This window comes from Trematomus bernacchii, unplaced genomic scaffold (genome assembly GCF_902827165.1).
Source record: "Trematomus bernacchii unplaced genomic scaffold, fTreBer1.1, whole genome shotgun sequence".
In the NCBI taxonomy this organism is placed as follows: Eukaryota; Metazoa; Chordata; class Actinopteri; order Perciformes; family Nototheniidae; genus Trematomus; species Trematomus bernacchii.
This window is the reverse complement of record NW_022987869.1, coordinates 3,679,423-3,702,173: the sequence shown is the minus strand read 5'-3', so window position 1 is coordinate 3,702,173 and position 22,751 is coordinate 3,679,423. Positions and strand designations below refer to the sequence as shown.

Genomic DNA, 22,751 nt, shown 5'->3' with positions numbered 1-22,751 from the left:
ACAGAAGCATTGTTTTAGCTCTACGTGTGCATTTATGTCAAATGTGGATAGATTGTTTGGGCTGTTACAGGACAGAGCTGTGGTTTGAGAGGCTTTGAAGCTGAGGTTAACCACACTGATTTATTATTATCAGAAGTTTTAATATTCTGAGTTCCTCACAGATCTCCAAGTGCTCATAACTCCTCAAGATACACACTTGTTTAGCTTTATGTGGTTTATAAAGACGGGAAGCCTATTGGACAAAAAGAAACCCCACTTACAACCCCTTTTATCACCATTTCCAAAGTGTATATATAACAAAATAAACTACTGAGATTTGGACAGTTTTTATTATTTTTCCTACATTCAAAGTATATGATTATTATGATTGACTCAAAGACACCAGACTTCTGACTAATTTGTGTTTTACCTCGCTGATAAATGTAAATTATGTTTCATATTAACTTGATAGATGAAATCTTCCGCTGTTCAAACAACCACCAACATTAGATTAAGTTTGAAAGAGAAACTGAATGAGTAACCGATGTAATAAAGAAGAACCAAGATCTTTCTACTGTCACTTACTCTGATTTTCAGTCACAAAAAGTGTGTGTGTGTGTGTGTGTGTGTGTGTGTGTGTGTGTGTGTGTGTGTGTGTGTGTGTGTGTGTGTGTGTGTGTGTGTGTGTGTGTGTGTGTGTGTGTGTGTGTGTGTGTGTGTGTGTGTGTGTGTGTGTGTGTGTGTGTGTGTGTGCGTGACCCCTGTGAGGCAAAAGGACAGTGGAGATCACACAGAGGTTAAACGCTTTATTTCAGAAACATTGACTTTAATTAGATGTATTATGTCAACAGATTTCACATAACTCTATTAGGTTAGTTGAAAGCAATAATATTAAGTTTAACCTAATATTTCTTATTTAAATGTAATATTATTGCTTTCAATAACCTAATACAGTTATGTGAAAATCTGTTGACATCATACATTTAATTAAAGTCAACGGTTCAGTTTTTTCAGTGCAGCTGCAGTTGCATTCACACATCAGCAGATGAGAACAGCTAATTAGCGTAGCTTAGCATCAACTCTAGAAGCACAGTTAGACACTTCTGATGATGATTATTACAAAGACACTACATTTGAGATTTTGATTGATTGCTTTCCTTTTCTGTGTATTTAATATTTAATATTTTAATATTAATAACCAACATAAATAAAGGCTTTATGAATATTCTGATACAGAAGAATCTACAAGGGTCATATCAAATGAAAGCAAACCCTCAAGTAGCATGACACAGGAAAGGAATCCTCTAGGGAAGCCTTCTGACTTTTTTGACCCTTCACCCTTTATGCATACAGAGGTTGCTTATTATATAAGATCACCTGTGAGCATCAACCAAATCATTATGTTTAAGGAATAGTTAGGGATGCTCCAGATGTAGGTTGTCAACTGAAATTATAAAAGCCTTATACTTTGAAACACTTTATATAATGCCACCGGGATTTCATTCATCCTGCTACTGTTTACAAGCTGCATTTAATTCCCAAAAGGACCCCCAACCTAAAATAAAACTGCAGTCTCTAAAGTATTCCAGTGCTGGTCTTCTGCTTCATCCCCTCGAAGCGCCAACAAACAATTACTAACAAAACAAGCTCTCCCAAATTAAAATTGCGTTGATACAGCACTTCTCCACCTCCAGCGATGCTTCTATTTTTGTGTCACTACTTGGCGACCCACATTAGCTCTGCGCATGGTGGCACCACAGGGGAACAAACAGCAAGTGAAGCTTTCATTTTTTATAGGAGAGCTGTGTTAGCTGAAACGTACTCCCTGTATCAGCTCAGGCTCTGAAACACGGTGAGATCAAACAATACTACACACAACCAACCACACCTAGGGCCAATCTGGACCATTCAGATTGTTGGGGTATCAATCTGAGAAACTCCAACAATTTCAACTATTCTGCTTCAGAATCTGTCTGGGGAATCTCTAGGTTTATGTTTCTTTGTACTTATGCTGTTTTGTACTTGTACTTATAGTTTATTTTACAAAAATACAAATGTACTACTTGAAAAAAACAAAATCCCAAGAGTTAGGAATCACTAAGAATAAATTGTTTTTCCATGCTAACATAAAAGAAAATTAAGACTAATATCCTTAGTTCTTCAGGTATTTCATCAAAAACAAAGTGGACCAACCAACCACAGTGGAGCCACACCACTAGCGTGAGGAAAATAGTAACGTTTTTTAAAGTTTTGAATACAGTAAAAAGTAACTAATAAGTACAAAATGACTAACTCATATATGCTGACTACTTTGTCTGAAAGCAAACTGAGACCAACACGGTTCCCGTTCTACTGTAGCTCCGTGCTTGTGCTCTTCTGGTTCGGAACCGTTTTTCTTTTCAGCCCCCGTTTTGTTCACACCGCCCAGAGCCCGACTGGTGCTGCCGCTGCTGCGTCATGACGTCACCGTTTACGTCGCTGATTTTCTCAGCAACGGCGCTCACAACAACAACGGGGGACTGCATCGGGTCGATGATCGTGTTACTTTTAATCATACGAAGCCAGATTAAATAAAAAAATGACTTCTCCAACCTTATACTTTTCTCCAGAGTGCCGTGGTTCATTGTTTATTAATGTGTTTCAGCGGCATTTACCGACCGCTGCAGTGCTGCTCTTCCCCCGGAGTTTATTCTCCCGTTAACTCACACGGCAGTGGCCGCTGTAAAGTATTCACTGTCTGACTGTCACACAAGCAGCTGATACTAGGGGTGTAACGGTTCACAATCATTTCGGTTCGGTACGTACCTCGGTTTTTAGGTCACGGTTCGGTACGTTTTCGGTACAGCAGAAAAAATGATCACAAAACATAAAATATTTTTAGGAGGTTTTTAATTATTATTAAACTGTGAATAATGTATTCACTGAAATAAATACAAAATATAATAAAATAAACATTAAGGTGCAGCATTTCGATGAACTGAAATAATCTGTATTTGAACTTTACTGTACTAGTACTCACAAAACATAAAATATTTGTTTTGGGTTTTTAATTATTATTAAACTGTGAATATTCACTCAAATAAATACAAAATATAATAAAATAAATATTAAGGTGCAGCATTTCGATGAACTTAAATAGTCTGTACTTGAACTGTACTGTACTGTACTGTACTGTACTGTACTAGTACTCACCTAAGCTGCCAGCTTGACACTAGGACTTGCTTGTCATTGTATTTTCATGTTTTTTTTAAGAAACATTAACTTGTCCACGTTGCTTGCCGAAAGGGCAGATCTGCTGGCATTAACAATGTCTCCTGCTGTGGAGAACACCCTCTCGCTAGGGACAGAGGTAGCAGATACAGCCAGGTAGCGCTTCGCTAACATGGCAACATAAGGATATTTGGCGTTTGTAATAGCTTTGGCTCGGTCTGAACTTTTTGCGAGTGGTGGAGGCTTAAATGCTAGTGGGAGTTGGGTTTGCACTTCAGTCATTTTTCTTTTGGTACCGGTGATATTCACGTTCGGGTGATGCCTTTTCAAATGAGTGTGCAAGTTTGATGTATTGCCAGCCGCGTAACCAATTTTAGTTGAACAATGCCGACAAACCGCTTTGGTTCGGTCCACCTGTCTTTGTCCGTCATCCTTGTACGTGACTGCGAAACCAAAATGTTCCCAAACCGGAGACTTCAATGATGCTGGAGGATTTTCGAGCTCAACTTTATCTGCGTTCGCCATTTCGACAGTTCCTCAAATTACTGACTAAATTTGAACGCATCCCTGTGACCAGTTCTCATAGTATGCCTCTCCAATGAAATGACTTGGTCGCTCTATGACGCGTTGAACCCAATGTGAGCAAATTACACTGAATGCTGCAACGCAGCACCTGAGATTACTTCCAAAAAGTTGTTCACGTTCTCAATTTCTTCTCAACACACGTGTACCGAACCGAAGGGCCCATACCGAATATTTTCGGTACGAATACATATACCGTTACACCCCTAGCTGATACATATCCCCAATTCCCAATAAGTGAATGTGTTTCAGTATGAATTCAGGCTGTTTGGCATCACAACGCTGTTATGAAAGTTTCTCTGGTATAAAATGGGTGATGTTAGCATAGCAACCCAAGCTAAACTGACTATCTTGACTACTTGTTGTTGCTATCCTATTGTGGCATAAGCCGTTTTCTACAGGCACATTTACCGGCGTATTTTTCATTATGAATCTACTTGTGATAGTCGGACATGACAACCTGTGTAGCCCATGTATTGATTCCATCCGATAGCTGCTATAATAACAAACAAAACGTCTGCCTGCTCTCCACAATGATCAATAACAGAGAACGGATGGTCAAAGTAAGGTACAAATAAACAGAATCACACGAAGCCTGGTTAGTGTTGCCTGACTTTATAAAGTGTGTTTTTTTTACAAGTGTGTGGTTGCGTTCTAGTCACTTTGCTCAGCGCTACTGCTTGTTACAACTTTTATTTGCCGTACTCGCCATAAACTGTTAGCTGAGGTTAATCTCGCCCCCCTCCGACGTAAGCGTGACGTATGCGGTTCTTGCTTCTGGACCGACAATTTTTTGGTGCTTGGTAAGCACCGGTTAGAGTCGGTTCCGCTGCGGTGTGAACAGGAAAAAACGGTGCTTATCAGGCTCTAGCTCCGAAACGGCTCTGGAACCGCGTTGGTGTGAAAGGGGCATCAGTCACATGACTTCAGATCACCATCGCTAAGTAAGCGACTTGTTAGAAACAGCCTTTTTCAGGCTTCAGACATTCACCTGTGGGGCGTTTACTGACTTATGGTATGTTGTCATGAAAATCAGTTAAAGGTGGGGTAGGTAAGTTTGAGAAACCAGCTCGAGATCGCTAGAATTTGAAAATACACAACCGGAGAAAATCTGCCACTTCCTTATAGAGCCCCTCCTCCAACACACACGAACGCGCACATGACCAATGAGGGCACGAGATAAGTTTGTGCCCCGATGGAAGGCTGACAGGCAGGTAGGCCATCCAGTTATTTTAGCCAGGCCGGCTAAAATGATTGGTCGTACTTTTTACAGTATTACGGCTTCCACAGATGACATTTTTGTATGGATTTTTTGTCAAAGCACTTAAGATATTCATTGCTATCGGGATGTTAAGAGCATTCCATGGAATATAACAAAAAGTGTATCTCGAGCCGGTTTCTCAAACTTACCTACCCTACCTTTAAGCTTGTATTAACCACAGACCTTATTTCAGGCATCTAACCAGAAACTAATCCAAAGATCCACTGACTTTGAATTGAGGGAGCGTGAAAGTGGTAACATGCTAACTTATTTCCAGCTTAAGGACTCATTCCTGCACCACTCTATAACTGTGCTCCATTATGCAGGTTAACAAAAAGGTGTAAACAGGATGTTTAATTTGGGCACCCTCAGGCTGTAGGTTGCTGCAGAGCATTAGGCATCTGCTCATTCATGACAAATGAAAGTGTGTATGAGTGTGTATGTGGCCAGGCATGTGCATGATACTGATTTGGGAGATGTTGTTATTTTCCAACAGGAGCCTTAAGCAGAGCATATGGTGTTATTAGCTGTAAAAGAAGGAAACAGTTTAGCCGACATAAGAGCTGAGCTGATAGCAACGGTTCCTTACATTTCCTTATATGGAATCAAACATAGGGGAGATTGCTGGTTAATAACATTTCGGTCTGTTTTAGTCATTAACAAGTAGTCTGAAGAAAAAAGAAAAGGTTTTTAAATTATTTTTATTTTTTTTACATTTATTTTTTTGGGGCCCCAATGGCATTGACCAGTTCACGCAGTCTTCAAAGTGACCAAGCAACCTAAATTAATTTGTAATTTGTCTCTCCAATGACCTTGCTCCCTTTCATGACATGTGATACCTTGCGTGACGAGCGAACCGTTTAATCAACCTGTACTGTACTGTAGCTAGCAGCAGCAAGTTCGGCAGCATTATAAAAAATGTAATAGCTTGCATTTATAATGTACAGCAAACCAAAGCACAAGAGCAGCGCTCAAAAGAGAAAGGACAAGAGAGAACAAGGAGATGTAACAGCTAAACTGACAAAATTAGACAATTTGTTTTGTCATACATCGTCCTCGAAATCGAGCGCTAACGTTAGCAATGTTGACGTGATAGCTCACCTGCCTCACCACCATCATTGCCATCTAGCTCCACAAGTGAAGCTGTATCCGTGGCTGTGCAACCTTCTTCTCCAGCCAGCCAGGAGGAGAGGCTGGATTTGGCTGTGGTCCAACAGTTCCCCCAAGGGCCCCAACCGATAGGGGACTCTATAGCGCTATTGAGACCCCCGACGCCAAGATCAAAAGCTATATTATAGCAACCGGTCTATGTAGGCCTACCGGCCCATTCCCCAGAGACAAATATCAAGGAAACAGGTTTAATCCGTTGTCAGGCTGTGGTGGTTTGAGGCCAGGGCAGGCTGTTGTTGATAGCCTATACATGTGGGGCTTCTGAGTGGTTGTGTATGTCCGTGCGTGTGTGAGCACATCAGCGTGCGCTTATGTTTGGGGCGATGGGGGGGGGGGGGGCCCAAAACAATATTTGCACCGGGGCCAATCCCAACCTTGTTACGCCACTGATTCTAACGTAACATAAAGTACTGCTGTTTGCACCATGTCATCAGAGATATCGTTGGAAAGCTCCGTGCACAATCTCATCGGATCCAAATATGGTCATTTCCTTTGTATCAGCAACCAATCGTGAAAGTACAAAGGGGTCTTAAACCAAGAAACGAAATTTCATTGGCTGGTGTCAATTTCGGACAACGTGATTCGTTCAGATGAGTCACGTGGTGTGCTAAAACACTTCCTGGTTAGCTTTCCGCTAGAAATTTAAATCTCAAAATGGCAAAAGAACGGCGAAAAAAACATTCACAGAGAAGACGACAACAATTGTCACTTGCACGAAGCAAGGTTATACAAAAAACAAATGACCCCGAACATTAAATACCTTCACGGAGTGCGTCGATGCGCAAGCTGTCATCCAAAGAACAGGAGGGTTTAGGTAGCGCCTCACAGCAATCTTTAAAGGTCGTTTTCTCAAAATGAGTTTTTTCTCCTACTCTGAGTTCGAAATGTCCACTTCAGTAGCACGTACATTCACCAAGCCTTCCAGTTATATTCCTATCAATATTATGAAGGCTTTTACAGAAGGGTTTGTTCATATATAATTCATAGCCTGAATTATATAACATTTTATACCTAAAAACATGGCGAAAATGGATATTTTAGGGCTATTGACAGTATTTTCTGATTTATGGAGTGATAAAAAGAGATATCCAAAATCCCTTCTGTAAAAGCCTTAGATACTAATATGACTACAAAATAAAACAAGAATTTTGAACCTGGCTTTATCCAAAGTTCAGATTTCGGTTCCTGAAATGTGTTAAAATATGCGCATATTTAATGAGATAATGGATAATTTGCATATTTAAACATGCTATTTCAGAAAACTTGTAATACAAAAAACAATTGCCTTATTGTAAGTAATTAACTGGAGAAATTTCTAGCTGATATCTTTAAGTTACAAAAGTTACCCTATTCACCTGGGTGTCTCGCCTTAAAGTGGACCTATCATGCTATATTTAAATGATATATTGTAGGACCATACCTATATAAGGTATATTTATACGTTTCTGTTTTCAAAATACCAAACAGATCATGCATTTTAGCCATGCCTCATTTCGCTCTATGTGCTGTTTGCTGTCTACGGGGCTGATCTCTGTGAGCTGCAGCTGACCACGCCCCCCTGCAGGAGAGGGGAGCCGTGCTCTGATCAAGTCAAGAGGGGGAGAAAAAAAGATCTCCGTCCTCCGTGTTTTATTTATATATACAGTCTATGGTTTTATTATATTATTATAGGCCTATAGAGTCGTTATTCATTTGTTTTAAAGCTCAATAAATAACAAAGAAGACCTTTGACCGGCACTTTTCTAATTTTGTCCGGAAGATTTAAACTTTAACGGACATCTTGACCGGCGAAAAGAAACTGAAACTGAAACTCTGCCGCACGGTCCCCTCGTTCCTTGGAAGAGGCGGAGAGGTGGGTGTTTGTCATCTGCTGGTGGACTAACCGGAGAGAATTACAGTGCTTGCCTCGACGGGGAGGGAGAAAAAAAGCCACAGCGGAGAATAAACAGAAGGGTAACCATGGTAACTATGGGCGGGAAGTCTTCTTCGCTGCTTTTGTGGCAGACTACAGCGCCACTTACAGGCCTGGCATATGTACTACAGCGTCTCCAGCGATTTCGAGCGGCAATGGCCGGCCGTGGCCCAACCCCACATTCCCCTGATAGGTGGAGAGTTGGCCCAATAGCCGTAGCGCCACTTCTGTGACGACATAGAAGTGTTCAAATCTGGATCAGTTTTTATCAGATCCGTTGCAGCCCCTTTTTTAGAGATTTGGGTATGGAGGAAAATAGAGAGGGTTGTGTTTTCTGATACTTGGTGAGTTCCCTGGAACACCGGGGACATATATTCATGTATAAAAGACGTACAAAAGTGCATTTTGCATGATAGGTCCCCTTTAAGGTAGCAAATGAATTCAAAGGCAAAAATAGCAAATAAACTATTTATAAAAAGAAAATAATGAATAACATGAGAGATCCAGTTCGCTTGTCTCAAAGTCAACTGCTTATTGAACTTGTTTTTTAAATAAAGTGTGCAGTTAACTCGAGCTGAAGGGATTATTTAACTTTGTTCTACGAAATAAAATATGTCAGTAAATACCTGGTGAATGTCTGAAGCTAAAAAGTGACAAAATAAACAACTAAACTAATCACGGCGGACATTATCCTCCTTTAGCTTAGTGGTGGTGACTTAAAGTCATGTGACCGTGAAGTAGTTCCTTTATAGCATTAAATTAGCTTCTTACTTCTGGCATTTGCATTTATGATTCCACTCTTATAACAGTGGAGTTAGTATGTGGATATTCTGCTTCTGAAGTATTCAGAGTGTGTTTGCCAAAGATCTTATTTCAGGAATATTCCGAAATCCAATGGAAAAATCACATTGCTTTTTTGCCTTTGTGATGCTAACTTCCAGGTCGGCCTACAAAAATACGTCATCACTGCACCATTCTATAGCATGGTTATTAAAAATGTAGCTGTTTGGAGACACAGCACGGTACGATGGGGAACTGGTTCCAGAAGGCTTTCTGGTTGCAACATGAGCAGCTCCTTTGCTTTAAGCCAGTAAAGTACACACACACACACACACACACACACACACACACACACACACACACACACACACACACACACACACACACACACACACACACGTCACAGCGGAAGGTTGCGGATCATTCTGCATTAATCTTCAGAATGTGAATGAACTGTATACTGCGGCTGGCAGCTTTCTGCACATGCCATTTTTTATGCTCAAGTGGCTGCTTTTGTGCCAGTGTCGCCGCATTTAGCCAGAGTGTGTGTGTGTGTGTGTGTGTGTGTGTGTGTGTGTGTGTGTGTGTGTGTGTGTGTGTGTGTGTGTGTGTGTGTGTGTGTGTGTGTGTGTGACCCCTGTGAGGCAAAAGGACAGTGGAGATCACTCAGAGGTTAAACGCTTTATTTCTTGACTTGTCATCAAATAGTACGGTGTCTCTCTTTCTCTCTCTGCACCCTCTCCTCTTACATTCACACTCCTCTCCCTGAGTATCTCTCCTGCGATGGACGACACACAGGGAAAGAAAGCTCTGTCGCAGCATTATCCTGAAAAGCACAGAGGGGGAAGGGGGACCCTGGTGGATATATTGCATATAGCGCAACAATCCACCAGAGAGGGTGGGGGGGGGGGGGGGGGGGGGGGGGGGGGAGAGATAGGAGTAACGTTTTTTTTTTTAAAGGACGAAAAATATCAGGAGGGCTAAAGATAGGGAGAGAAGTGTGTTCTCGTAATGATCTGTCATTGTGTGGCTGCAGTGACGTTTCCATGGCATTGTGCTCCGTACTGAAGGTCGGAAGCAATGTACCCGCTCCATAAATAACACTGGCTAAGGCATTGTTTTTGGGTGGTGCACGGGCCAGCTTCCGCCCACTGACCACCTGTCTCACCTTAGCTCTTAAAGGAGTAGTCCAACACTTCGGTCATGGACTTTGCTTATTTATTTTAAATATTAGTTTTTTTCCCCAAAGAGCAGGAAAATATAATATCTGAAGAGAGCCTAGCTTAGCATAAAGACTGGAAGCTTCATTCAATTGCATTAGTGAACATGGTCATGTGCCGTTCTAAGGGGGGGAAACGGTGGCCAGTGCCCCTGTGACAATGAGCTTTGACCCCCCCCCTGTCGCCCCCATCCAAAAGAGGAGTTTATAATGATAATACTAGCCGAAGTTATCTGGAATGCATTTTATTTTTCATAATGTAATTAAATAAAATGTTAACTATACTGAAACACATTCTGTTACAAAAAAGAAACACCAATGATGGTATTTTCTGACTATCACTAGCACACCAATTTGTATTTGATTGATAATTTTCCATTTGTATATATATGATATATTTTTCACAGTAGCCAAGGTACAATCTTTCCCAGATGAAACTCTTTGGTCACATGACCTAACCTGAAACTGCAGTCAGTATTTCACGTGCTAACAGCTTCTTTCTGCCGAGTCTAAGTGCAGCACTTCATTATTAAACTCCAGCGTGACATCACAGCAGAATAACGATGAACAAAAATAACCCCCCGTGTGCAACGCAGCCTCTGAGAATGAGGTCAAAATGACATTAGCGGTGCCGCAGCAGCGTGTGTGTCGGTGTGTGAGTGCTGGTGTGTGAGGGCTGGTATTTGTTTCTCTCCTTGAGGGACTGGGAATTTCCATCGCACCCCGCTGCGTGGAGGGAAGGAGAGAGGAAGAGAGGGGGGGAGGTTTTTCTTACAAAAGAGAGCACCATTCAGCTGAGACATCCACCTGAATGAGGCGAGCGGATCAATAAACGGATACGAGCGTGCCGAGCTCAGCAGAAAATGAAAAAAGGCAAAACGAGGGGGTGCACAAAGTTACCCCCATCCTCTCCTTCTTCTTCTTCTTCTTCCTCCTCTACTGCTTCTTACTCTGATTTCCTTTCAAACTAAGCCCCCCACCCCCATCCCCAACCAAAAACACCTCTCATCCTCTCCCCCCCTCCCCTCTCTCCATCTCTCCGCCTTCTCTGCAGCAGACTCCAGCGCAGTCAGCTACTACGGGGGACTGCAGTGTTACGCTATAGCACAAGCAGAGAGCCAGAGAGGAGAAGAAGGAGGGGGGGGGGGGGAGTTAGAGGAAGGAGAGGACGGGGAGGGGGTTGGGGGGGGCGCTGAATAGCGATAATAAGCAATCCAGCACTCAGCTCTGAAATCGTGGTAATAAAGCAGCACGGGCTGTCAGTGGTGATGACGGGGAGAAAGGGAATGGGGGGGGGGGGGGCGGGTTGACTACAGAGTGTGGAAGAGAGGAGGACAAGAGGGAAAGGAGAAGCGCAGAAAGAGATGCTGCCGTTGCAAAAGATGTAGCATATTCATAACGAACCGAAGCTCTCATTTATTCTCCATCGCTTCCTCCGACATTCTTCTTCTGCGGGACGCTGGCAGGGACGGGCGGCTCGCCCTTCCCCAGCGAGCCAATCAGCTAAAACATGCCGGCCGCCTGACCTCAGCCTACCTGACACTGCTGCCCCCCCCCCCCATCTTTATGTCACCACGCTGGCACCGAAACTATTGACTGCAACACTTTCAAAGTCACCCCCAGCTGTCATACCGATGCTCCCCCATACCCGCCGTCATATTTGTCTTTTTTTATACTCTCAATCCCTTTTGGTTCTTCGATCGCTTGTTCGGCTGCCGTTGAAGTTTCTGACTTGACAAGTTTTATGCATGAAAAACCTGCTAGCTGAATCTAGATGCAACACCAACGAAGAAGAGTGCTGTCCACTCCTTCTGAACTCACTGTTGTCATCTGTTGTCCTTTATTTCGTATGATGGTGTGTACATCAGTACTGAGCCTCACAGACCTACACTGCAGCTGTACATGATAAGTACGTGTAAAACACATTTAGTACAATACGCCTGCTAAGAACACCTGCATCAGTACATCATCACTTCTGCTCTTCACTTGAACTGCACTAGAGTGAAAGCATGCACTCTTTCTTGGAAATGTTGTTCACCTGTCCGCTGCTTTGAATGTGTTATTGTTGTCTATGTCGCGGCATGGACAACCTTATCTCTGGCAAGAATGTTGGTAGTGGACAAAATAGTGCAGGAATGAGTCCTAAAACCCTCCAATAAGTCAGCCTTTTACCTCTTCAGGTGTTCTTGTCTTGAAGTTCATTTTATTCTTAACCTGTTTTTGGTTAGATGCCGGGAAAAAGGTCTGCAGGAGCAGGAGAGTTGATCTTTAGTAAATACCCCGCTGGTGAATGTCTGAAGCTTCTACTGTAGGTGTCTTAAAAACAGGGGTTGCTAACAAGTGGCTAAATGAGCTATACGTCATCACACCAAGCATTAGCCACCTTTAGCTTAGCGGTGGTTAATGCTCAACGATGTGACCATGATTAGTTTCATTTATAGCCTAACGTTTTAAGAATCATAAAAGTGGTTTTAAAATGTGGAGATTACCCTTCTGAACAAAATAAGTTTCATAAACATGTGTTTACCAGAGATCTTATTTTTTTAAATATGCTAAAGTCGCACGGGACAATCCCATTGCTTTGGTGGAGGGAGCTGTTGTGATGCTAAGTTCCATTTCGGCCTACAGAAATACGTCATCGCTGCACCACTGGATTATATTGATTGCCAGGTTACCATTCTTTATTTCTACAGTACCTAAGCATGTCAGTTAAGAGTAGGGGGAAATCATGGTATGCCAAATGAAAATGCCTGAGTAAATGCAGGTTTTTTGCAGCATGAAAACTGCGTTTTGCAAAGGGCTCACAACCCCCTGCATTGATCCTAAATATCATTGATTTGGACATCATTATTGGGAGTAATGGGCTGGAACATGCTTCTCCAAAATGCAATTTGTTATAATTGTATAGATGTTGTGAATTACATTTGAAATGTACTCATGAGCTCCCTGCTCAAGCCACAAGGGGTCTGTGGACCCTCGTTGGACCAATGGTGCTTAGGAAATGACGCGTGTGTATGTCCCCTTGTATCTACAGTTTTTTTAAATATGTGCATTAACGATGTTCTCACATCAGGCTAGTGTGTGTGTGTGTGTGTGTGTGTGTGTGTGTGTGTGTGTGTGTGTGTGTGTGTGTGTGTGTGTGTGTGTGTGTGTGTGTGTGTGTGTGTGTGTGTGTGTGTGTGTGTGTGTGTGGGTGTGTGTGTGTGTGGGTGTGTGGGTGCGTGTGTGCGTGCGTGCGTGTGTGTGTGTGTGTGTGTTTGTTTGTGTGTGTGTGTGTGTGTGTGTGTGTGTGTGTGTGTGTGTGTGTGTGTGTGTGTGTGTCAACATGTAAGTCACACAGTGACTGGGTCAATATGCTGTCTCTGCGTATGGCAGAGTCCACAGAAAAAGTGGTCAGCACCGGCCTCGGGTTCTGCAAACGGCTATAGATTTCTAGAGACACTTAAGCAGGGGGGGGGGGGGGGGGGAACGGGTGAGGGCGGGAGGACTGAGTTAGAGGGAATTGTAAATCAAGATTTGAAAAGGGAAAACTGAGAATAAGATGAGAGAATTTAAAGATGAGAACATGACTTGCAGGAGAAGGTGAGACGGAATCACTAAAGGATTTGAAATATACATAACATCGCATTGCCCTTCGTCTTAGAGATCTATTCCCTCCTATTGATTGCCAGTGGCTGATCGTATTTATACACACAATCATTACAGATTGGATTAGGTTATATGTTTTAAAACTGCAAAGGACAAATAAGATCTTCCCAGATCATTAATGCCAGGTGGGGGGGGGGGGGCGGGCCCTCCATCCTCCATCTCATATAATCCTGAGTCGTTGCTTTTGTTCAGCGTGTAAATCTGTTCCCCCCTCTAAATCACACTGCGACTGCACAAACACACACTTTCCAAACCTTTCCAATCTTCTAAGAGAAGCAGTCAGAAACAAGTGTGCTAATACATTTGGGTGTTGCCATGGGACACAAACTCCACCACCCTGACCCCTCCTCTCCATGAAGGGTAAACTGTCCTGCATTAGTGTTGGGAGGAATTTCTCAATCAGAGTTTATAGAGCTTGACAACGTCTGTACACTTTATGTTTCAGCCTTACTGGATCCTTCAAGACATTCCTCTAAAAACTCCTCTCGCAGTGCAGAGTTTTAGCAGCTCTAATGTTTCTTTAATATTTAGCAGATAACAATGAAATGTGTATCCGGACTGAAGTGATGTGTGTTTACCACAGGGATACGTGTTTTACAACGGAACAGTCTCTGCTCCATCAGACACTCCGTAAGGTACAAATGCTTTCACCCCCACCTGCCAGGAACACATGTCTAGTGCTGACACACACACACACACACACACACACACACACACACACACAAAAACCCAGCAACCTACTGGATGCAGTGAGGTAGCTGCTTTACAGTATCCTCCATAGCAGGACACACTGACCTCTGGATTTTCACTTATACTTTTAACTGTGTGATACATCGACTGGAGGAAAATCCAAATTTGGATTGAGAAGTAGGTCCCACATTAGGGTCATGCCTAATTAGGTTAAATCATGTTAACACTGTTAAGAATAGCTGGAGAAGAAAAGGACACACATGTAGACACAGAAGAGAAAAGGAGAAAGAGAGAAGGGTGGACTGATGCGCACTGACAGAAAGTCATCAGCATGGCCACATCTTTAAACACACTCGTGTTAAGTGGAGAGATTAAGAGGAAGGGGAGAGCAGAGGAGAGAAGAGGAGAACACACTGCAGTGATTTGAAATCCTCCCCCTCCAGTAGAAACTTTACGCGACACAATGCGCAGTGGCCACAATTGTTCCAAACATGGGTACGTATGCGCAGCGCCAGAGCGAAAAGAAAGAAGAATGAAAGAGAGAAAGAAAGAAAAGAAACAAAGAAAGAAAGAAAGAAAGAGAGAATCAAAGAATAAAAGAGAGAAAGGAAGAAAGAAAGAAAGATTAAAAAGATTAAAAAAAGAAAGGACGCGCACGCTATCATGCGCAAAAAGGTGGTTGAGTAGTGGAAGAAAGACACTTGTCCAGCAACTTACCCGTGCGTATTTGGAGGAGTAGGGGTCCTCAAACAGCGCCCACATGAAGGGCCGCACCACGGCCCACCTGGTGGCCCTGCGGCCGTCCTCCTGCATGCACAGCCGCTTCAGGTCTCCGTCCGCCCCGCCAGTGAGCGCCGGGTCATCCTCGGGCGCGTCCGGCTCGGGCTGCTCAAAGCTGTCCAGGGCTTCCTCCGCGTCGCGATGCTGCCGGTAGTTCATCCAGCAGCATGCCTCCACGTCCGTCTCATCGATGCCCCAGAAGGCGAGCTCCTCCTCGAAGAGCGGCCCGCACACATCGTTGGGGCAGTGGAGCTTCCCGGTGCGGTAGTAGTTGAGGATGAAGGCGAAGGTGGCCGGGTGGCGGTCGAAGAAGAATTCGTCGGACTTGGGGTCGTAGTCGAAGTTGCTGTACGCGTCGGGTTCCGTGAGCCAGGAGAGGCGCGTGCCAGGCAGCGTATTCAGGGTGCTCCGGTAAGTCTCGTGTCGGATCCCTCCACAGTTGATCACGATCTTCTCGCTATCTGACGCCGAGCAAGTCATGGCTGCGCTGGAGCATGCTTCGGTCGGTGCGCCCGACTGCTGCTGCTGTTGCGGCTACTGGCCCCCGTCCCCATCAACCACCGGTCCCCGCTCTGCAGGCTGCTGGTGCTCCGTCCCGGCAATTGCAAGGAGTCAACTGAGCTGAAGAGAAGAGAGGTGGGGAAGGAGGAGTCTGCCTGTGTGTGTGTGTGTGTGTGTGTGTGTGTGTGTGTGTGTGTGTGTGTGTGTGTGTGTGTGTGTGTGTGTGTGTGTGTGTGTGTGTGTGTGTGTGTGTGTGTGTGTGTGTGTGTGTGTGTGTGTGTGTGTGTGTGTGTGTGTGTGTGTGACAGAGAGAGAGAGAAAGAGTATGGGATGCGGATGTTATGAATCAATAGCTGTGCCCGCTGACTGACTGATTGACTGACTGATTGAATGCATATTACCGGATCATTTGATGTTATTTAGCTCAGGACTGCCTGCCGCTGATCAGATGCTTTTCCTCGGGCTCTTTTGGCTCTCTTTTGGCTCTCTGGAGAATCTGCTGCATCCTTGGATTCCACTGCAAGATTCATTGAGCTGAGAAGCAGAGAGACAGAAACTAGATGAGCTGTTTTTCTTACAGCAAATGTTCACGGACATATGGACTCCTTTATCACACACATTGTTGACCTAAAACATGTCCTCTAGCCTGCACTCCACTTTTTCAGCCAGATGTTGATCCTGCTGCAGGGATTTGCATCAGGTCGAACACTGATGTTGGTGATCCAGAAACTGGGACATTTCGTAAGAAATTCCTTTATTGTCATTGCACCATGGTGCAACGACATTGAAAAAATGCTCAGAGTTTGAGATGTGACGGTGGCAATGGAAGATTATTTTCTTGTGCATAGTATATTATAATTACAATTAGTCTTATAGAGTTTTCTTTGTCACTGTACGATATGTCTGAGGAAAAAGTCCTGACCCCCTCACATTTCCCCCCTGTCACCACGCCTTTGCATTTTCTGCAAAAACGTCCATCTGACTTGCTAGATAGTTAGCTTCAGTGGGTGTTTCTCAATGTCGAGGATGCTTCCTTGGTAGGACATGTCTTCCGAGTCAGGTCCTTCAGAAGCGAGGCAAGAATCCTTCCTAGCCTCGGAAAACGAAGAATTGTGGAACAGGCTAACAAGTGTGCGTCATATTCGAGGCCCCGCCTTAAATGGAGCGCGATTTCCGCCAAAGATTTTGGAAATTGGTCCGTGCGCAATGCATTGTGGGGATTTTAAGACCGCGGAGGATACACATGTGCAGCCTCAAAATTTCCCGCAACGACGGACGCCGGCCTCGGTAGAATTCCAAGCATCCTGGACATTGGAACAGCCCTTCGGCGGGACTCGATGACGTAGCATCCTTGAAATAGTGGCTCTGGAGGAGCCTTCCTCGACATTGAGAAACACCCAGAGGCTTCTAAACAGCGACTATGGAGTGGTGCAGTGATGACATATTTTTTTAGGCTTAACCGGAAGTTAGCATTGCAAGGGCTCACTCTACAAAAAGTAATGAGATTTTTAATTGGATTTTGAATATTGCAGAAAATAAGATCAGTGGCAAACACACATTTATGATATTTACACGTTTCTTTTCAGCAGGATAATCTCCACATGTTAACACCACTTTAATAAAGGTTAGCGCTTAATTGCACCAGAGGTAAAAAGCTCAAGTTAGGCTTTAACCACACACAGGTCTGCCCCTCCCGCAGATCACGCAGACTGCGTGGGGCCTCATCTTGCGTAGGGGGCCTCATCTTCATGTTCAATTTGAAGAGGCTTTTAAGTCTCATTTAACAAGCTGTTAGCAACCCATTTTGTTCAACAAATGAAAGCTTCACCAGTGACATATTACTATGTCGTAGGACGACACGCAAACATCTCTTCAGCTTGTGTTAACCACAGACCTTATTTCAAGCAGCTAACCAAAAAACCTTTGACTTAGAGACAAGCAATCCAGAAGTTCTATAACTCAAATCAGGTTCTTCAGACTAATTCCTGCACCACTCTATAACATGTATATTGCCGTTGGTTAGCAGCAATGTTGTCACGACTCAAACACTTGCATATCGTGTAATGTCCTAACAACGGCTCACATGTTTCTGTGGAACACACTTTACAGTAACTTTGAATATTTGTAGCCTTTCTATATATTAGGAGTACATTAACCACAGCTGCATTTGAACTGCACACCTGAAGACACTATTCATTTTCAAACTGGAAGTGTTCAGACCTAACCCAGGCTGACATCACTGGAGGACATTCATCAGACGTCACACAGCTCCCTCTGAAGGCTTCATACAGCTACTCAAGTGCCATATGCAGCGGTACTGGCTAACATCTGGAGAGGCACTTAGATGTGGGGATCCCCTTTAAGATGTACTTATCTATGAGAGGGAAGAAGACACGTGTGTAGTATATGATCATATTTATACGTTTTTTAAATCACAAGGGTTGTGATGAAGCATCATCAGCACTTAAATACTTAAAGCTGCTCATGCTGCAATATGGTTCCTCTGAAAGTGTTCAATTATTGATGTGATAATGTGTCAGCGTTTTACATTTTCTATGTTGTAAAAATCACATATATGTAGTCAAGTACAACGTCTCTAAAAGAATACAAATACTGAGTACCTCAACCACTCTATTCAAGATTGGGTTTAGTGTCCTGCATAAAAATGAGTCTCCTTCCCCCCCCCCCCTCTCTGCTGCATCACTCCCTTCCTCCACACTGTCTTTCAATCTACTAAAACACTTGGCTCAATTAGAGCGGAGCAGGAAGGGTATGATAGAGTGTTTCACGCCCACCGCCCATACCCACCCCCCACCCCCCTCTCTCTCTTTCCCTTTCCGAGAGAACCCCTCGACCACCAGCACGAGAACGAGAGAGAGAGAGAGAGAGAGAGAGAGAGAGAGAGAGAGAGAGAGAGAGAGAGAGAGAGAGAGAAGAGGGGGGGGGGGGGCAGAACGAGTATTTGCTGAGCTCCACAGAATGGGGGGAAAAGACTGCAGACCGTCAGATCATTAGTGCTCTCCCGTTTTTCCTCTCTCTCACTCTTTTTCTCTAACACGGTGCATTCTCTCCATTCCTCTCTCCACCTCCTCTTATCATCTCTACTGCTCCCCCCCTCTCCCCCCCCCCCCGTTTCTCTCGTGCAGAGTTAATGTGCTGTGTTGGTCTGTTGAGAGCAGTCTGCAGCACTGTGCTCTTCTGTAGAGGGTCCACTACAACATTACTGACACACACACACACACACACACACACACACACACACACACACACACACACACACACACATATATTTGACCATGCCCTCTTGTCTTGTATGTTTAGCTTTTTAACCTGTTAAGACCCCGTCGGTCTTTGGATGGAATGAATACCTATGGTGATAATTCAATGTAATACACCATTGTTATAGTCTGGTACCTGAAAAAGGTCAAATGGCACTGATGGAACCAGATGTACCCAAATGTGCCCAAAGCTTATTCCGCCTGGACTTTTTTTGCTAAATCTCTCTAAAAAGGTCAAATGTCACTTGTTTTGCCTCAATCTTGTTACAGGGTACTTATTATATGTTATACTTTGGATTCCTAACACTTTTAGTCTACCATCCCATCATTCAAGGGTGGTTTTCACTATAAGTAATGTGTTTTCTTTAGGCGGAGGTAAGAATTTACCTTTTTTGGCTATGTTCCATCTGAATTTACTCTGACTGAGAAAAATGTATATTGATTCTGACACTTCTACATCCAACTCACAGATGTAACCTTGCTTTGATCAAAGAAATTATTCATATAACCCTTTTAGAAGTGAAGTTGTAGTCATTTGTTTTGGGCATGTCATTTTCGAGCCTGAAACATGAAAAACAGGCTTGGTGCTTAACAGGTTAAGTGTTAGAGATCAAAGTTGACAGATTGTTATTGTTATTATCATGAATCTTAGTAGTAGTAGTAGTAGAAGGGTAGCATTTGCTGAACGTATAATGAAGGCTGAATGATAACACTCACATTGTTAAGCTTCTATGACATGCTCATAACAAAATGCTAACATTTGACAGAAAAATGAAGTTTACACTGAGCTAAAAGTAAAGCAGTCTAATACAACACTGCTTCAATGAATGCTGTCATCAGGATACAGCCTGAGTCACCTTCAGTTATTCAATCAGCCTAATGAGGAGCAGAGACTGGTGGACTTTTTCACCCTGGGTTTGGACTATCAGGCTCAAAACAATAACAAATCCGTTAGTATAACAGCATTCAGAGCACTCAAAGCTAGTTCAATCCACGCCTCTCTGAAACGTTTCAACCCAAACGGAACACCAGACATGAGCCGGGGATGTTTTGCAGGACGTTGCATTCCTGACAAACTCAGGAATGGATGCTTTTTTTGGGTTTGTCTTTTTGACCTCATTGTTTCTTCTTTGGGAGCACAGCAGCAGACGGAGCAGGCGCTGACCGCGGTGCTGAAGCGGAGCGGACAGAAGGCTCCCCTCCTCACTCTGCAGGGAAGGGGGAGGGGGGGGGGGGGGGGAGGGGGGTGCTTCAGGACCGTGGACAGCTCCACACAGCCGGGCTGCAGGGAAACACATCCGGCTCCTCAGCATGAGACCTGATCAGCACGGAGGGAGAAGCTCTGCACATATAGGACAGTATGCATAATTGACTTCATATTGTAAACTGACGTACCATGATGTATAATGGATGAATCACGCCATGCTGCTGTTATTCGCAGCGTTGAAAGAAAGGGATCGCTCCTTGTGTTTTTGATTCTAGCCTGTTTGTACGTTTCAGTGGCAGCCAGATTAATAAACGTAAAAAAATGTTTGCATATTTCGTGTAGCTTTGACCTTGAGTACAACTTCAAAATTCGAATTCCTGCATTCCGTATTTGCAGAGTATCATAAGTATTATATTCTTTATGCAGAATGGTGTCATTCTAAGTATTGTATTATAGATATTCCATTGAATTACTTTAAAACTATATACCATACCATATAAGTAGTCAGAATCAGCTCCACTAAATATATATATACATATATATATATATATATTGCAAGTATTGTGCTGTCAAATATAAATGATCCTAAATGCATAAACTGGTAAATACATTTGAACCTATTATCACCCTCTGTCTGAAACCAGAGCCCAGTCTGCTCTGATTGGTTAGCTGGCTCTGTTGTGATTGGTTAACCACCTAGACATGTCCCGCCCCTTACCTATCACTTACAATGTTGTGTTGGAGCGCTAGCCAATAGAAGCGCGAGTGTTGCATAGTGATGTCATAGAAGACCAATGGAGGCGTTTACAGGAAAGGGAAAACCCCCACAGTCATAGTAGGGCCTCTTTAAAGGCATGCCAAATGTGTTTAAATGTCAAATGTTACGAATCATATGATTGAACTTTTCACATGGTTCACTATATCATATGACCACTTTCTCTAACCGTGTGTGTGACAACTGTTCTGCTATCACCTCTTTGTTTTGGAACTGGATATGGCTGATGGGTCGGACATGGCTGTTTGCTCTCGTAAGTAGTCACATGCTCACACAAACGGACACATGTACTCTCCTTGACGGACGCCACTCACAAGCACACACACACACTTTCACAAACACAGACCTATGCACAAACCTTCACAGAGATGGACAATGCATTAGCACATGTAAACACGCACACACACACACACACACACACACACACACACACACACACACACACACACACACACACACACACACACACACACACACACACACCCATCCACGCACTCAGTTAATTAAGTTAACATGCTGACTAAGGTGCTACAGAGCTCTTTTCTGTATGAGAGTGAAAGAGGAGGGGACACGTGCACACAAGGTACACACATGCACAGGATGAGGCAAAGTCAACCTGGAGAGACCCGTATTTGTTTTGACATTGCACCAATACACAGGGAGAGTGTGTGTCGGACAGCGTTTATGGAGATACATGGAGAGGAGAGGAACATGCTAAATGGACTCAGGTTTATACTTCTCTCTGGTTTTAGGACCACTCAAGACGCTTCTACAACATTTACCCAACCTAACATATTCATACGGTGATGGCAGGGCTGTCAATATGAGGTGGCAAACTCCTTATCATCTAATACAATGCTCACTCACACACACTCACCACTGGCTCTGCCTTTAGACGCAATTTAGGGTTCAGTGTCTTGACCAAGGACACTTAATATTCTCCCTATTAGTAGACGACCCACTCTACCGCCTGAGCAACGCAGGGGGTTGATTAGAAAGATGTGAAAACTTGAATGAAAGAAAAGTGAGATGGAACGGGTCGGATTTTGTCATGACCTGATATTCCTATCCTACATTTATCTCACCCCCCTGGCCTAAACTTAACCAAGCCAACCAACAAAGGTAACAAGTATTAGCCAATCCGAGGCAGAGTAGGTTGGGTTATTTCTTTGTAAGAAGGCAATGGGCCATCGGAACTATGGCCGTTTGTTTTCAGGATCACAGGACATTGGACAAATGGGCTTCTGTTCAACAGGACATTTTCTGGACTCTTTGGGTTTCTAAATAATGGGCATTTAGGCCAACAACCCGTAAAGTTGATGACAATTATTCAGTAATCGGGAAAAACGTATTTTGAAAGAGATATTGACCTTGACTTCCAAATGTATTACTACATTTTAATCACTTCATCCTTGAGTCCAAGAGGATGTATGAGCCAAATGTGAAGGAAATGTCCTCAGGTTGTTATTCAGAGGAACTGACAGAAGTTCTAACGTACAATGCAAAAAGGTACTTAGTCTTCAGGTTATATTATAAATGTATTCTAAAAACACAAAGGGCAATCTCTCCGACTAAACCTTAGGTCTGAAGATGGGAAATCCATCTTGTTGGATGTTTAAGTCACATGCTCAATGCAAGTGGAAATGTATTGGCTAAGACAAAAACCAAATCTGACAAAGTGTCCTAACCCAATGTTTTTGCAATAGGGTGATCCTTTTTTAAACGTTTCTTTGCACATTCACTCACACAAACAAGTGGC

At 43.5% G+C, this 22,751-nt stretch overlaps 1 protein-coding gene across 4 annotated transcripts in view; it reads right to left on the bottom strand.

Annotated features, from left to right (window-relative positions):
• LOC117469173 (potassium voltage-gated channel subfamily C member 1-like) overlaps positions 1-15,870 on the bottom strand; it is an 81,098-nt gene extending 65,228 nt beyond the window's left edge. For 3 of the 4 annotated variants that reach the window (XR_004554565.1, XR_004554566.1, XM_034113547.1), the window contains exon 1: positions 15,169-15,870. Coding sequence is in view for 2 of the 4 variants with exons in the window: in XM_034113547.1 (XP_033969438.1) it covers positions 15,169-15,711 (543 nt within the window). In the remaining 2 variants the exon portion in view is untranslated. The remainder of the gene's footprint in view (positions 1-15,168) is intronic. The other variant, XM_034113548.1, reaches the window with a different exon arrangement.
• Between the last annotated feature and the right edge of the window lie 6,881 nt (positions 15,871-22,751).